Source organism: Ovis aries, chromosome 4 (assembly GCF_016772045.2).
Source record: "Ovis aries strain OAR_USU_Benz2616 breed Rambouillet chromosome 4, ARS-UI_Ramb_v3.0, whole genome shotgun sequence".
NCBI classification, from domain to species: domain Eukaryota; kingdom Metazoa; phylum Chordata; class Mammalia; order Artiodactyla; family Bovidae; genus Ovis; species Ovis aries.
The window spans coordinates 120037751-120052151 of NC_056057.1; the positions used below are offsets into that span (position 1 = coordinate 120037751).

Below are 14401 nucleotides of genomic sequence, written 5' to 3' on the forward strand. Positions count from 1 at the left end.
AGCGCGCCACGCCTCCCTGTCCATCACCAGCTCCTGGAGCTTACTCAAACTCATGTCCATTGAGTCGGTGATGCCATCCAGCCATCTCATCCTCTGTCGTCCCCTTCTCCTCCTGCCTTCAATCTTTCCCAGCACCAGGGTCTTTTCCAAGGAGTCAGTTCTTCCCATCAGGTGGCCAAAGTAGTGGTGTTTCAGCTTCAGCATTAGTCCTTCCAATGAATATTCAGGACTGATTTCCTTTAGGATGGACTGGTTGGATCTTCTTACAGTCCAAGGAACTCTCAAGAGTCTTCTCCAACACCACAATTCAAAAGCATCAGGTCTTCAGCACTCAGCTTTCTTTATAGTCCAACTCTTATATCCATACAGGACTACTGGAAAAACCAGAGCTTGGACTAGACGGACCTTTGTTGGCAAAGTAATGTCTCTGCTTTTCAATACGCTATCTAAGTTGGTCATAACTTTTCTTCCAAGGAGCAAGCGTCTTTTAATTTCATGGCTGCAGTCACCATCTGCAGTGATTTTGCAGCCCCCCAAAATAAAGTCTGTCACTGTTTCCCCATCTATTTCCCATGAAGTGATGGGACCAGATGCCATGATCTTCGTTTTCTGAATGTTGAGCTTTAAGCCAACTTTTTACTCTCCTCTTTCACTGTCATCAAGAGGCTCTTTAGTTCTTCTTCACTTTCTGCCAGAAGGGTGGTGTCATCTGCATATCTGAGGTTATTGATGTTTCTCCCAGCACTCTTGATTCCAGCTTGTGCTTCTTCCAGCCCAGCGTTTCTCATGATGTACTCTGCATAGAAGTTAAATAAGCAGGGTGACAATATACAGCCTTGACGTACTCCTTTTCCTATTTGGAACCAGTCTGTTGTTTCATGTCCAGTTCTAACTGTTGCTTCCTGACCTGGATACAGACTACTCAAGAGGCAAGTCAGGTGGTCTGGTATTCCCATCTGTTTCAGAATTTTCCACAGTTTATTGTGATCCATACAGTCAAAGGCTTTGACATAGTCAATAAGCCAGAAGTAGATGTTTTTCTGGAACTCTCTTGCTTTTTCGATGATCTAATGGATCTTGGCAATTTGATCTCTGGTTCCTCTGCCTTTTCTAAATCCAGCTTGAACATCTGGAAGTTCACGTTTCTCGTACTGTTGAAGCCTGGCTTGGAGAATTTTGAGCGTTACTTTACTAGCATGTGAGATGAATGCAATTGTGCAATAGTTTCAGCATTCTTTGGCATTGTCTTTTTTGGGATTGGAATGAAAACTGACTGTTTCCAGTTCTGTGGCTGGAAATACATAGATAAATATATGTATTTTTAAAAGGAGCTTTATGATAAAAAGAAAAAGGGTCACCGTTGACAAATGTCAGTCTGAGAGTGTAGAATCAGCCTTCCTGAGCTCTCTCTACCCAGCACTTGCCTCCCACCCCATGACTCCTGCCGGGCTTGGCTTGACCCGCGCCCTGTCCCTCCACATCCACCACTGGCCTGGACTCCTCTCTCCAGGAGTCCCTGGTCTCTATATCAGGCTGTAATGCATCTCTGAGGCCTGGGAGCATGACTTAGGCCTTGGCTACAGGGCCCCCTGCCTGTGTGGGGCCCTGGCAGGGCATGGGCCTGGGGCCCCTGGGGTTTGGGGCACCGTGCTGAGCCGGGGCCCACCAGGGTGGCATTGCTCACACTGCACATCAGCTGGCTTTTAGCTGCCTGGGGGGAGAGAATGCTCACTGGGGGCCACACAAAGTGTTGGCCCATGCGGGTGGCTGCCGATGATGGTGGGTTTGCCCACAGGTTAATGCCACGTGTCTGGGCCTTTAATATGTGAGACTCTTCACTCGGGCCTGGCTGGAAGGGCATCTTAGCCACCCCACCAGGGCTCTTGGTAGGAGGGCCAGCCAGCGGCTGGCCTGGCTTCAGGTCACGGTGTGGACTGTGTTGAGTGGAGGACAGACAGAGGGAAGAGTTCCTGGGGACCCCACGGCAACTCCCATAGAGGCTTCGGCTCGAGACTGTCAGCTGGATCCAAAGTGGGGGAGCAGGAACCTTCTGCAGCGAGGGGCCACAGGCGGAGGGCCGCCATGCCTCGGAACAGCTTCGGAGCCCCCGTTAGCCAATGTCACAGGCAGAGCTGGGCATCCAGCACCAGGGATACAGGGCTTGGGGAAGCGTGGAAAGATTTGGGGTCTTGGATCCGTGGACTGGGAGAGAAAGGTCCTCCAGCCAGCCTGGTCTTGGCAAAGCGTGACAAGGCAGAACACAGCAGTGTGTGGGTACCACTTTGTGAAAAGCAGCTTTTGCCTAGGTGTTTGAGCAAGCGTCCCACCCCTCCGGGTGGTTGCAGTGCCTTGTAGGAACTGAGAGCTCACGGACGCGGCACATCTGTGAACTTCAAGGATTGTCCACCCGCCTCTTAAACGCCCTTGAGCCCCTGCTGTGGGCCACGCCTCTCGTGATGATTTGCACTCACTTCTGGTTTCCCTTCTGATTTCTTCTTTGATGCTGGGGCTACTTAGAAGCTAATTTCCACATTGGTGAGAGTCCTGTTTTTTTCCTGTCTAGAATCTCTGGTTTCATCCCACTGTGGTCGGAGGACACCGTTTGTAGTTCTGTCCTTTTGCCGAAGGGCCCAGCGTATGCTCCGGGTACCCCTGGGCGGAGCAGGTGCTCTACTGCGGGAAGCGGGCTCGCCCCACAGTCTGGGGGTCAAGTTGCTAAGAGTGGCTTTAGAATCTTCATTCCTTGATCTTTTGTCTAGATGTTCTGGCCAGCGTTCAAAGTGGGTGTCTGAAGCCTACAACTAATATTCTCAAATTGTCAACTTCTCCCTTCATTTCTGTCCGTTTTTTCACATTTTGATTCTTTTGGACTTTTTCACCTCTGGATTTAATCTTGCAAAGAGATTTAATTTTTGTCCTCTAATGTTGCCTGAAATATGATAATGGAAGAGGAGTATGTGTTTAAATTTAGGGCATTTTACTGTTGCCACTGTATTAATCAATGTTACGGACTGCATCCCCCTCACGCTAAATTCATGTGTTGAATCGTAACCTCCAGTGTGATGGTGTTGAGAGGTGATGTTGAGAGGTGTAGCGCCCTCCTGAATGGGGATGAGAGTCCTTGTGAAAGCAACCCCCCCACCCCAGAGCTCCCTGTCCCCTCCCCGACACGAAGACACAGAGGGAAGGCGCCAGTGACCAGCCAGGAGATGAGTCCTCCCGTGACACCAAATCCGCCAGGCCTGATCTGGAACTCCCAGCCTCCAGACTGCGGGAAATAAATTTCCATTTTTTATAAGCCACCCAGTCTGTGGTATTCTATCAAAGCAGCCTGAACAAAGATAATGAAAACTCTTTTTCTGAAAGAAATTCGTCATTAAAATTATTATACACACAGGAAGCATATTAAACATATATCAACACTTTAAAGACAAGCCTGGAAAGACTATGCAGATCGAGAAACAATGTTGCCAGTCACCTCCTTCCACCTCAGGTCTCCTCCCATCGGTAAATATACCATCTCCACTTTGGGACAAAATTTTCTGTATATTTCTTCATTGCTTTATTCATTGGAATTATCTTGGTATTTTATTATCAGAGATTCTGATTGTGACCACTTAACCTCATTGCATGAAGTCTGAGGAATTATACTGGACAGAGCGGGATGGTAAAAGGAGTGAATTTCCAGCCTCGGGTCTACAGCGGCCTTGGTGTTAATTTAACAGATGTTTTCTTGGACCCACTCCAGGGTCACTGGAGCCAGCACATACATAGCTGGAGGAGAGGCTGCGTATCCTCTGGGGACAGCAGGGAACAGACCCCACCAGAGGTAAGCCTGTGGCTCTACAACCCAGCCACATCGCTTTAGGGTGTCTTTCCTGCAGAAAGAACTCATTCCTGTATGCAAGCATGTTCCTGAAGTATAATTTTGACAATGACAAAATGGAGTTAGCCTAAATGCCAACCTACAGGGAAATGGTGAGATAATAAATCACAGCCCGTCCCATCCCCAGGAGGGGCACAACCGTGTAGACCCCTTGATTTTAGCCCAGAAAGACTTTGGACCTCCAGAACCGTAAGACAATATGTTCCTGTTGTTAAAGCCACTAAGTTTATGGTAATTTGTTACAACAATGATAGGAAACTAAGATAGACAATTCAGAAAATTTGAAGAATACCCTTAATTACCAACAAAGCTGAAGTGGAGAACTGAGTTTGATATCCTGGTGAAATGGTCCCCTGCTCTTCATGTGTGGCCTGCACCTTGGAAGAGTTCATTTGGGGCAGAGCCTGCGGCCTCAGAGCAGACTCTCTGAGGACACAGAACGGACATTATCAATATTTTAAATCTTTGTCATCTGACAGGTTCAAAAAAAAGTGACGGTTTATTTATAAAATCTGTACAATTTAAAAATTGATACAATTTGGACATATTTGATGAAGCAAGGATTTCTTGACATATCAGAGTAGCTTAAACATTAACTGGGAAGCCACACTATCATTGACTTTCAAAGTTTTTTGATCCTATTGTGACCTAATTCTCATTTTATATATATATGTTTGTGTGTCTGTCTGTGTACATGGCAGAATTTTTCTAACTAAGATTGAAACCCATTAGAGGGTTGTGAAATGTACTTAATGGTTTGCAGCTAGTATTAAAGAAAGACAACGGAGTAACAGAAAACAGTGCCTCTCGCATGGAAATGGGAGTATCAGATTTCACGATTCTGATTTTACTCGTGTGTATATGAAATGCATATATGTATCTGGCGTGTATGTGATATGTATGTATGTGTGTCTGCGATATCTATTTCTCTGCATATATTATACGTCTGCACGTATGTTTATGCATGTGCACATATGTACCCGTGTACACATTGACGTGCTTGTGACATTTATGTGACAGTGTGTGTGTACATGACGTGCTTTTATGCTGTGCGTGTGCTACGTGCTTGTATCTGTGTGTGTGTGTGATGGTGAAGCGTCTGCCCGCAATGCGGGAGACCCGGGTTCGATCCCTGGGTTGGGAAGATCTCCTGGAGAAGGAAATGGCAACCCACTCCAGTACTCTTGCCTGGAGAATCCCACGGACGGAGGAGCCTGGTAGGCTACAGTCCATGGGGTCGCAAAGAGTCGGACACGACTGAGCGGCTCCACTTTCACTTTCCCATGCGTGTACTAAGTTCGCACATAACTAGGTCATAACGTTTAGTGATGCCCTCTCTAAGGGCGTTAAGTAGTAAAGCTGATCTTTCTCCTCTCCTATCAATCAAGCCTGGTATCTTACGGAAAGCCTGGAGCCGGCTTCCCAGGAAAGTGCACACACGGGATCCGAATCCAGTTTCGGGACGCAGGCGCCCACGAAGCCAGCCCCGGCGCACTGTGCACGCGGGACGCTTCAGCACCCCTCGGACAGCGCCCTCTGCCCGGCGGCACCTGCTGGGGGCGCTCCCTACGCCTGCACCTGCGCCGCGGCGACGCGCCCCGGCCCCGCCCACGGCCGCGCCGCGCCCCGGCCCCGCCCCTCAAGGCCCCGGCCCCGCCCCTCGCCCCTCCCGCCTCAGCGTCCGGCCCCGCGGTTTCTTCCCACGCTCCGCGGCGCCGTCCACACGGGCGCGCGCACGCGAGCCGGGCGCCGGGAGCGGCGCGGAGGCGTCCGTGCCGGGCGCGCGCACGCCGACGGGGCGGTGCACGGCAGCGGCGGCGGCGGCCATCTTTCCTCACAGCGGCTGCTCTGGGTGCGAGTGAGGGGTCCGCGGCCCCCGCTGGCGCTCGGGCTCGGCCGGAGTGGCGGCGAGGCGTGGATGAGGGGAGCGGCGGTGGCCGAGGGCCGCCCCCTGTGTCGCCACCCCCCCCACCCAGGGCAGGCCGAGCGGGCAGCACACCGGCGGGCGCGGGGTCCCTGCCCGGCGCGGCCTCGTCCCCGCCGGGGCGCTCCCCCGGCGCCCGCTCGCCGCCCGCGCTCTCTGGGTCGGGCCCCCAGATGGGATAGGCTTTAAAGATGTTTAGTTTTGAGGGGGACTTCAAAACCAGGCCCAAGGTGTCCCTGGGAGGCGCGAGCCGGAAGGTAAGAGCGGCCTGCGAGCGGCGGCGCCTCGGGGCCGGGCGGGGGCGGGGCGCGTCCGGCCGGGCGGCGGGGTCACCCACCCAGGGTCACACCGGGTCCGGGAGGAAGGCTGATGGGTGCCCGGGCCATGTGCACCGGGATCGCCCTGGAGCTGCGAGGATGCTGAGGGTGGACGGCCCTTCACATTTAGATGGTGTAAAACCCGGGGCCAGGGACACAGTGTTTCTTTCCTTGTTGAGCTTTGGATACTTTTGTCAGCCTTGACATCTGGTGGTGACTGCTTTTATGGAGTTCTCTGTTGTAGGAGGTGAGCAGGATGTACTCGTTCTTGACGACAATCTCTGAAACTGCGGCGTACTCCTCGTCTTTGGCCGTGTGTTTGAATCCAGGAGCATGAAAATTATTCTTTAGCAACCCTCTGGAAACATTTCTGGAGAGACTCTAGAACTTTTTTTCTGTTATGATAGTTGTTTTTGTTGTTAGTCTTGCCCAACCCTTTGTGACCCGATGGACTGCCCCACGCCAGGCTTCCCTGTCCTTCACTATCTCCCCGAGTTTGCTCGGATTCGTGTCCGTTTGAATCGGTGATGCCATCCAACCATCACATCCTCTGTCGTCCCCTTCTCCTCCTGCCTTCAGTCCTTCCCAGCATAAGGGTCTTTTCTAATGAGTCAGCTCTTCGCATCAGTTGGCCAGAGTATTGAGGTTCAGCTTCAGCATCAGTCCTTCCAGTGAACATCCAGGGCTGATTTCTTTGAGGATGGACAGTTATTGTTGAGAGAACAGTTGAGAGTAAGAGTGGACAGACTGGTTACTCTGCTGTCCTCGCTGATGACTGGCATCTGCTGATTGGCTGGAATTGCTGGGAAGCAGCGCAGTGTCAGTGTTGTTTCATTTGCTTGCTTTCCACTACTTCACTGAATCCCTTTTCTGCCTGTTTTAGTTTTATCAGGCTGAAAATAGAGTGTGGTCCTCCCTACTTAGAGTGTTTGGAAAGTTCAACTAAATGTAATTAGTTGTTTACTAAATAGTTTTCTAAAATGGTCTTTAAATGCTTCGTGTATTTTTTTCTTCTATATTAATGTACTGTTTGTTACATTTAGCGACTGGTGACTCTAAAGTGATTGCTCAGTGTAAAGATATCTGTTTTAAATTGTACTGTGAGTGTATGTTGGAGAAGGAAATGGCATCCCACTCCAGTACCCTTGCCTGGGAAATCTCATGGACAGAAGAGTGTGGTAGACTACAGTCCATGGGGTCGCAAAGAGTCGGACACGACTGAGCGACTTTCACTTCACTGTGAGTGTGTGTGGGCTTCCCAGGTGGCATAGTGGTGAAGAATCTGCCTGCTAATGCAGAAGATACAAGAGACTTGGGTTCAGTCTCTGGGTCAGGAAGATCCCCTGGAAAAGGGAATGGCTACACACTCCAGTATTGTTCCCTAGAAAATTCCACAGCCAGAGGAAGCCTGGTGGGCTACAGTCCATGGGGTCATAAAAGAGCCAGGCAAGACAGCGCACACGGGGGCGTGTATGTGATCGTTTCTGAGGGTACAGGATGGGATCCCAGCAGGGAGTTGGGAGAGAAGCGTGTTGATACTTTTCAGGCTTTGGGTTTTGCAAGATGGTGATTGGTTGAATGTAGTTGGCTGCAGAACAGGGTAGAACACGTGTTGAAGTGTGGCAGAGCTGGCATGGGCCGTATTCGGGCTTGGCTGTTCATGACAATTCCAGGTGAAATCAAAGGATTTCTGCCCTTGGAAGGGGCCTTGAAGACCCTGTGGGCCAGAGTTAGTTTTCAGGTGGGATAGAGAGCCACTGGGTGACTGCACAGCCATGTGGCCTGGCTGAAGGTCACCACCTGAAAATCCATGTCCCTTCAGTTCTCTACTACCCTGTGACTTCATTACCGACGAGTGCCCCACAGGTCCTGCTAGGGTGCTGATCCTGTTCTCTCACCAGGTAACACATCTCGTCTCTGAGGAAAATAGTGGTCTGTCAATCAGAATCTCAAGAGGAGATTGTATATCTGGCTTTTCAACTGTGTGAAACAGTTTTTTTTTTTTTCCTTTCCCCTTTTATCCCCCTTTTCATTGAGGTTTAGACTTAACATACAGTCAAGGCACAAGCATTAAGTGTCTGTATCTTAGGCCATGTCTGCCAGAAGCCTGAGGAGGAAATCCTTGTACGAGTGAAGTTGAAGGAAGAGGAGAGGTCAGGGGACCAGGGTTGCAGTCCAGCTTTAGCCAGTCCCGCCGGTAGCTCTGGAGCGCGGCTGGCATCACAGACTTGCCCCTTCTTGTATCACTCAGTCATTGTCTGCAGGCCACCCCTGGCGTGGGTGAGAGTGCAGTTCTGAGAGGTAGCAGTTACTCTCAAGTGGTTGGGGATAGAATCTGGGTGGGGAATTAACTGTAGGTTCTGCTTGAAGGATTTTTACATGTGAACACATCTTGGGTCCCACCATTCCCATCAGATCACTTGCCTAGCGTTCCAGAGGCTGCCTTCTGCACCCTTCCATTCTGAGCCCTCCTATTCAGAGATAGGGAACGTTTCATTCAAGGATGGGCACAACAGTATGGGAACCAAGAAATTCCAGATGTACAAGTTAGATTTAAAAAAGAGGAACCAGAGATCAAATTGCCAACATCTGTTGCATCATATAAAAAGTAAGCGAATTCCAGAAAAACATCTACTGCTTCACTGACTAAGCTAAAGCCTTTGACTGTGTGGATCACAACAAACTGGAAAATTCTTAAAGAGATGGGAATACCAGACCTTCTTACCTGCTTCCTGAGAAACCAGTGCTCAGGTCAGGAAGCAACAGTGAGAACCAGACATGGAACAGTGGACTGCTTCAAAAATTGAGAAAGACGTTTCTCAAGGCTATATATTGTCACCCTTATTTAACTTTTATGCAGAGTACATCATGTGAAATGTCAGACTAAATGAGGTACAAGTTGGAATCGAGATTACCAGGAGAAACATCAACAACCTCAGATATGCAAATAATACCACTCTAATGGCAGAAGGTGAAGAGGAACTAAAGAGCCTCTGTTATCAAGAGGGTAAAAGAGGAGAATGAAAAAGCTGCCTTGAAACTCAGCATTCAAAAAACGAAGATCATGGCATCTGGTCCCATCATTTCATGGCAAATACAAGGGAAAAAATTGGAAACAGTGACAGATTTTATTTTCTAGGCTCCAAAATCACTGTAGATGGTCAGTACAGCCATGAAATTAAAAGATGCTTGCTCCTTAGAGGAAAAGCTAAGACAAACCTAGACAGCGTGTTAAAAAGCAGAAACTTTACTTTGCTGATAAATGTCTATTTGCTAAAGCTATGGTTTTTCCAGTAGTCATGTACAGATGTGAGAATTGGACTGTAAAGAAGGCTGAGCACTGAAGAATTGATGTTTTTGAACTGTGGTGCTGGAGAAGACTCTTGAGAGTCCCTTGGACATCAAGGAGATCAAATGAGTCAACCCGAAAGGAAATCAGCCCTGAACATTCACTGGGAGGACTGATGCTGAAGCTGAAACTCCAGTACTTTGGCCACCTGATGCCAGGAGCCAACTCGCTGATGCTGAGAAAGATTGAGGGCAGGAGGAGAAGGGGATGGCAGAGAATGAGGTGGTTGGATGGCATCACTGACTCGATGGACATGAGTTTGACCAAACTCTGGAAGATAGTGAAAAACAGGAAAGCCTGGCGTGCTGCAGTCCATGGGGTTGGAAAGAGTTAAAATGACTTAGTGACTGAACAACAGCCCAGAGTTATCTCCTGTTTTCACCTTTATTACCACAGAGTAATTCTGCCTGTTGAGCTTCCTGTGCTTGGAACCCCCTCTTTTTGGAGCTGGCTTCTTGTGGCTCAGTGCTCTGAGAGGGGGAGCCCATTGTCTGCTGTTGATGCACTGTCTGAACGCAGCGCAGTTGACCCGTGTTTGCTGTATGAGTCTCCGGGTGGACACCTGCTCTCACGTGCTGGCCACACGTGGCACACGGGCTTAGCTCTGTGCGCTCTGCCCCGTCCCCTCGGACGCAGACCCGCAGCGTCTGAGGGTTTCAGGGGCTCCACTTTTTGCCAGCATTTAGTATTATCGATCCTTTTAATTTGAAAATTCTTCTGTTGTTCTGGTGGGTATGTAGTTTCATTGTTTTGATTTTGTTTCCTAACAACTAAATGAGCACCCACATTTGCTTATTTTCTTTAATTCTCTTTCTCTGCAACTTAAGTCCTTTCTCTTCTTTCTTAAGCTTAGTGGAAACTGAGTAGTTGCCATTTTTTGAGTGAATATAAATTTTCCCTTCAAATTGTATTTATTTGTGAAGGTTCTTTGAAGGATCTGAAACATTGTAAGGAAAAGTTCATGCCCTTCTTGTAATCTTGTTGGGGAGATAAGACTTACCTAGTTAAACCTTAAATAACCATAGAGGGAGTAAATGCCACATTCTGGATTTCCCTTGGAGCTGACTCAGGAAAGGACAGTGTTGGTGGGCTTGGTCTTGAAGGGTGGGTCGAACGAGGGTGGGCGGGAAGCAAGTATTGCAGGTGGGTGGGAGGGTTCGCGTGTGTCAGTGTATGCTGGATTCCTCTGATGCTGAGTCACTCCGGTCTCCACTTAGTATTAACATGACACAGTTTATTGGCAGTTTTTTTCCTTTTCTCAGTAGTGCATAGAAGAATATTTTAGAGGTCATTTGATTATAAGTTTAGAAATCTGCTGTTATTAGCATCTTGCCTTGTTATTCAGTTGCTCAGTCCAGCTCTTTGTGACCCCATGGACTGCAGCATGCCAGGCTTCCTTGTCCTTCATCATCTCCCAGAGTTTGCGCAAACTCATGTCCATCGAGTCGGTGATGCCATCCAACCATCTCATCCTCTATCTATCCCTTCTCCTGCCCTCAAGTCTTTCCCAGCATCAGGGTCTTTTCCAGTGAGTTGGGTCTTGCCATCAGATGGCCAGGGTATTGGAGCTTCAGCTTCAGCATCAGTCCTCCCAGTGAATATTCAGGTTGATCTCCTTTAGGATGGACTGGTTGGATCTCCTTGCAGTCCAAGGGACTGTCGAGTCTTCTCCAACACCACAGTTCAAAAGCATCAATTCTTCGGCGCTCAGCCTTTATGGTCCAATTCTCATATCTGTATAATGGGAGAAATGTGGCTTTGGCTAGATGGACCTTTGCCAGCAAAGTGATGTCTCTGCTTTTTAACATGCTGTCTAGGTTGGTCATAGTTTTTCCTCCAAGGAGCAAGTATGTTTACTTTCATGGCTGCACTGACTGCCTGCAGTGATTTTGGAGCCTAGAAAACAAAGTATGTCACTGTTTCCACTTTTCCCCCTTTTATTTGCCATGAAGTGATGGGACCAGATGCCATGATCTTAGTTTTTTGAATGCTGAGTTTCATGCCAGGTTTTCACGCTCCTGTTTTACCTTTTTGATAAAAGAGGCTCTTTAGTTCCTCTTCACTTTCTGCCATTAGAGTGGTGTCATCTGCATATCTGAGGTTGTTGATGTTTCTCCTGGTGATCTCAGTTCCTGCTTGTGATTCATCCAGCCCAGGATTTCACATGATGTACTCTGCATAGAAGTTAAATAAGCAGGGTGACAATATTGCAGCCTTGACAAAATACTTTCTCAATTTTGGACCAGTTTGTTCCGTTTCTGGTTCTCACTGTTGCTTCTTGACCTGCATACAGACTTCTCAGGAGGCAGGTCAGGTGGTCTGGTATTCCCATCTCTTTAAGAATTTTCCACAGTTTGTTGTGATCCACACAGTCAAAGGCCTTAGTTTAGTCATTGAAGGAGACGTAGATGTTGTTCTGGAATGCCCTTGCCTTGTATATGATCCAGCGGATGTTGGCAATTTGATGTCTGGTTCCTTTACCTTTTCTAAATCCACCTTGTACATCTGAAGGTTCACTACATCTTGCCCGAGTGTGGTTCATTTGCTGCACTGATAAACCAATATCAATACATTAAAGTTGGCTCTTTGTGTTGCCTTAAGTGGGTTCTGACGTGCACAGTGGCGTGCATCCTCCGTTGCAGTGTCGCAGAGCATGGTGTGTTGCCCTGTGCTTCCCCTGTTCATCTCCCTTATCCCGTGCTTTCCCTGCCGCCCCCCCCCCCCCCCAATCTCTGGCCGCCGCTGGTCTTTTTACTGTCACCATCGTTTTGCGCTTCTAGAGTGTTGTGCAGTTGGAATCACACAGTGTGTAGTCTTCAGTTGGCTTCTTTCACTTAGCAGCACGCTTAAATGCATGCAAGCTTCTTCCTTGCCTTTTTGTAAGCTTTGATAGCTTGCTTTTTTTTAAACCTTATTTTCTATTAGCAAACTATTTTATTAGAGCAGTTGTAGGCTTGCAGAAAAAACTGCTGGGAAAGTACAGGGGGTTCTCACACAGTCCCTCTCTGCAACGCCTTTGTTTCCTGTCTCATTTCCGTCTTCTTGTTACATGGTACATTTGCTACAATTGATGGATTAATACTGATACGTTATTTTTAAGTCAGCTTATCAGAGTTCACTCCAGGTGGTGTACATTCTGTGGGTTTTGATCTTTTGAAACTGACTCCTTGAATTTAGGAATTTTCTTCTAAGGTTGTTCCATGTCTTTTGTGGTCTTAATTTTTTTTTTCTGGATGCACTCCACATCATGCAGGACCTTAGTCCCCCAACCAGGGATCGAGCCCTTGCACCTGCATTGGAAGACGGAGGCTTAACCACTGGGCGGCCGGGGAAGTCCCTTTTGTGGCCTGATAGCTTCTTCCCCTCCCCAGTTGTTGAATAATACTCCGTTGTCTGGATGGACCACAGTTCATTTGTCCCTTCACCTTCGGAAGCACATCTTGGTTGCTTCCAAGTTTTAGCATCAGTTGTGAGTAAAGCCGCCATCGACATCCCTGTGCAGGCCCTGCGTGGATATGGTGTTCAGCTCCTTTGGGGGGATATCAAGGAGTGGGATTGCTGGATTGTCTGATAAGATTACATTCAGTTTTGTAATTGACTGAAAAACTGTCTTCCAGAGTGGCTGTGCGTTCGTACCAAGTCACTTCAGGCATGTCCGACTCTTTGCAAAACCATGGACTGTAGCCCGCCAGGCTCCTCTGTCCATGGATTCTCCAGGCAAGAATCCTGGAGTGGGTTGCCATCTTCTTCAGAGTGGCTGTCCCATTTTGCGTTTGCACCAGCAGCGGGGGCTCCTGTTACTCCACGTTCTTACCGACGTTTGGTGTTGGCAGGCTCACATTTGGCCTTTCTGGTGGGTGTGTGGTGGTGCCTCACTACTTTAGTTTGCATTTCCCTGATGACGTGTGACATGGAGCATCTTTTCATAGGTGCTTACTTACCATCTAGCTGCTTTGTTGAGGTCTGTTCAGGTCTTTATTCTATATTTTAATCGGGTTGTTTTCTTACTGTTAAGTTTTAAGAGTTCCTTACATACATTTTTAATGTACTTTTATGTATTTTGTATATGTAAGCTCCTTTTTCAGATATGTCTTTTGCATATATCTTGCCCCGGTTTTTAACTTCTCGTTTTCTTAATACTGTCTTTTGTGGAGCAGGAGTTTTTAATTGCAGTGAAGTCCAGTTTTATCGTTTTTTTTTCTTGCATGCATTGTCTCATGTTGCATCTGAAAAGTCACCCAGGGCTTCCCTGGTGGCTCAGAGGTAAAGAATCTGCCTGTTGATGCAGGAGTCATGGGTTCGATGCCTGTTCTGGGAGGATCCCGCTTGCCTCGGCGCGACTAAGCCCATGAGCCACGACGGTGAGCCTGCGCTCTGTGGCCCGGGACCCACAACTGCTTCCGCGCGGCGCCTGCTGAAGCCTGAGCACCCTAGAGCCCGTGCTCCACGACAGGAGAAGCCGCTGCAGTGGCGGCCCACGCGGGGCAGCTAGAGAGCAGCCCCCGTTTGCCGAAACTAGAGAAAAGCTTGTGAAGCAGCAAAGGGCCAGCGTGGCCAAAAAATAAATAAAATTCTTTTTAAAAAAAAGTCGTGCCAAACAGAATGTCACCGGGCTCTTCTCCTGTGTTAACCTGTAGTAGTTTTATAATTTTGTATTTTACCTTTTTGTCTGTGATCCATTTTGGGTTAATTTTTGTGAACTGTCTTAAGGTCTGTGTCTAGGTTTGTTTTTTTTCTTTTTTCTTTCTTTCTGTTTTGGCATGTGAATATCCAGTTTCAACACGTTTGTTGAAATGCTGTTCTTTCTCCATTGCATTGCCTTTGCTCTCGTCAAAGATCAGTTGGCTCAATTGTGTGTCTGTGTCTGGGCCTGGTATTCTGGTTCATGGATCTGTTTGTCTGTTTGGGGTGTTTTGGTTTATTTT

At 48.2% G+C, this 14401-nt stretch overlaps 1 protein-coding gene across 4 annotated transcripts in view; it reads left to right on the forward strand.

Moving 5' to 3' along the window:
- Positions 1–5722: 5722 nt before the first annotated feature.
- UBE3C (ubiquitin protein ligase E3C) overlaps positions 5723–14401 on the forward strand; it is a 111751-nt gene continuing 103072 nt past the window's right edge. For all 4 annotated transcript variants that reach the window (XM_060415236.1, XM_042249097.1, XM_060415237.1 and 1 more), the window contains exon 1: positions 5723–6067. In XM_060415236.1, coding sequence (XP_060271219.1) covers positions 6002–6067 — 66 coding nt within the window. In that variant the 5' untranslated portion in view covers positions 5723–6001. The remainder of the gene's footprint in view (positions 6068–14401) is intronic.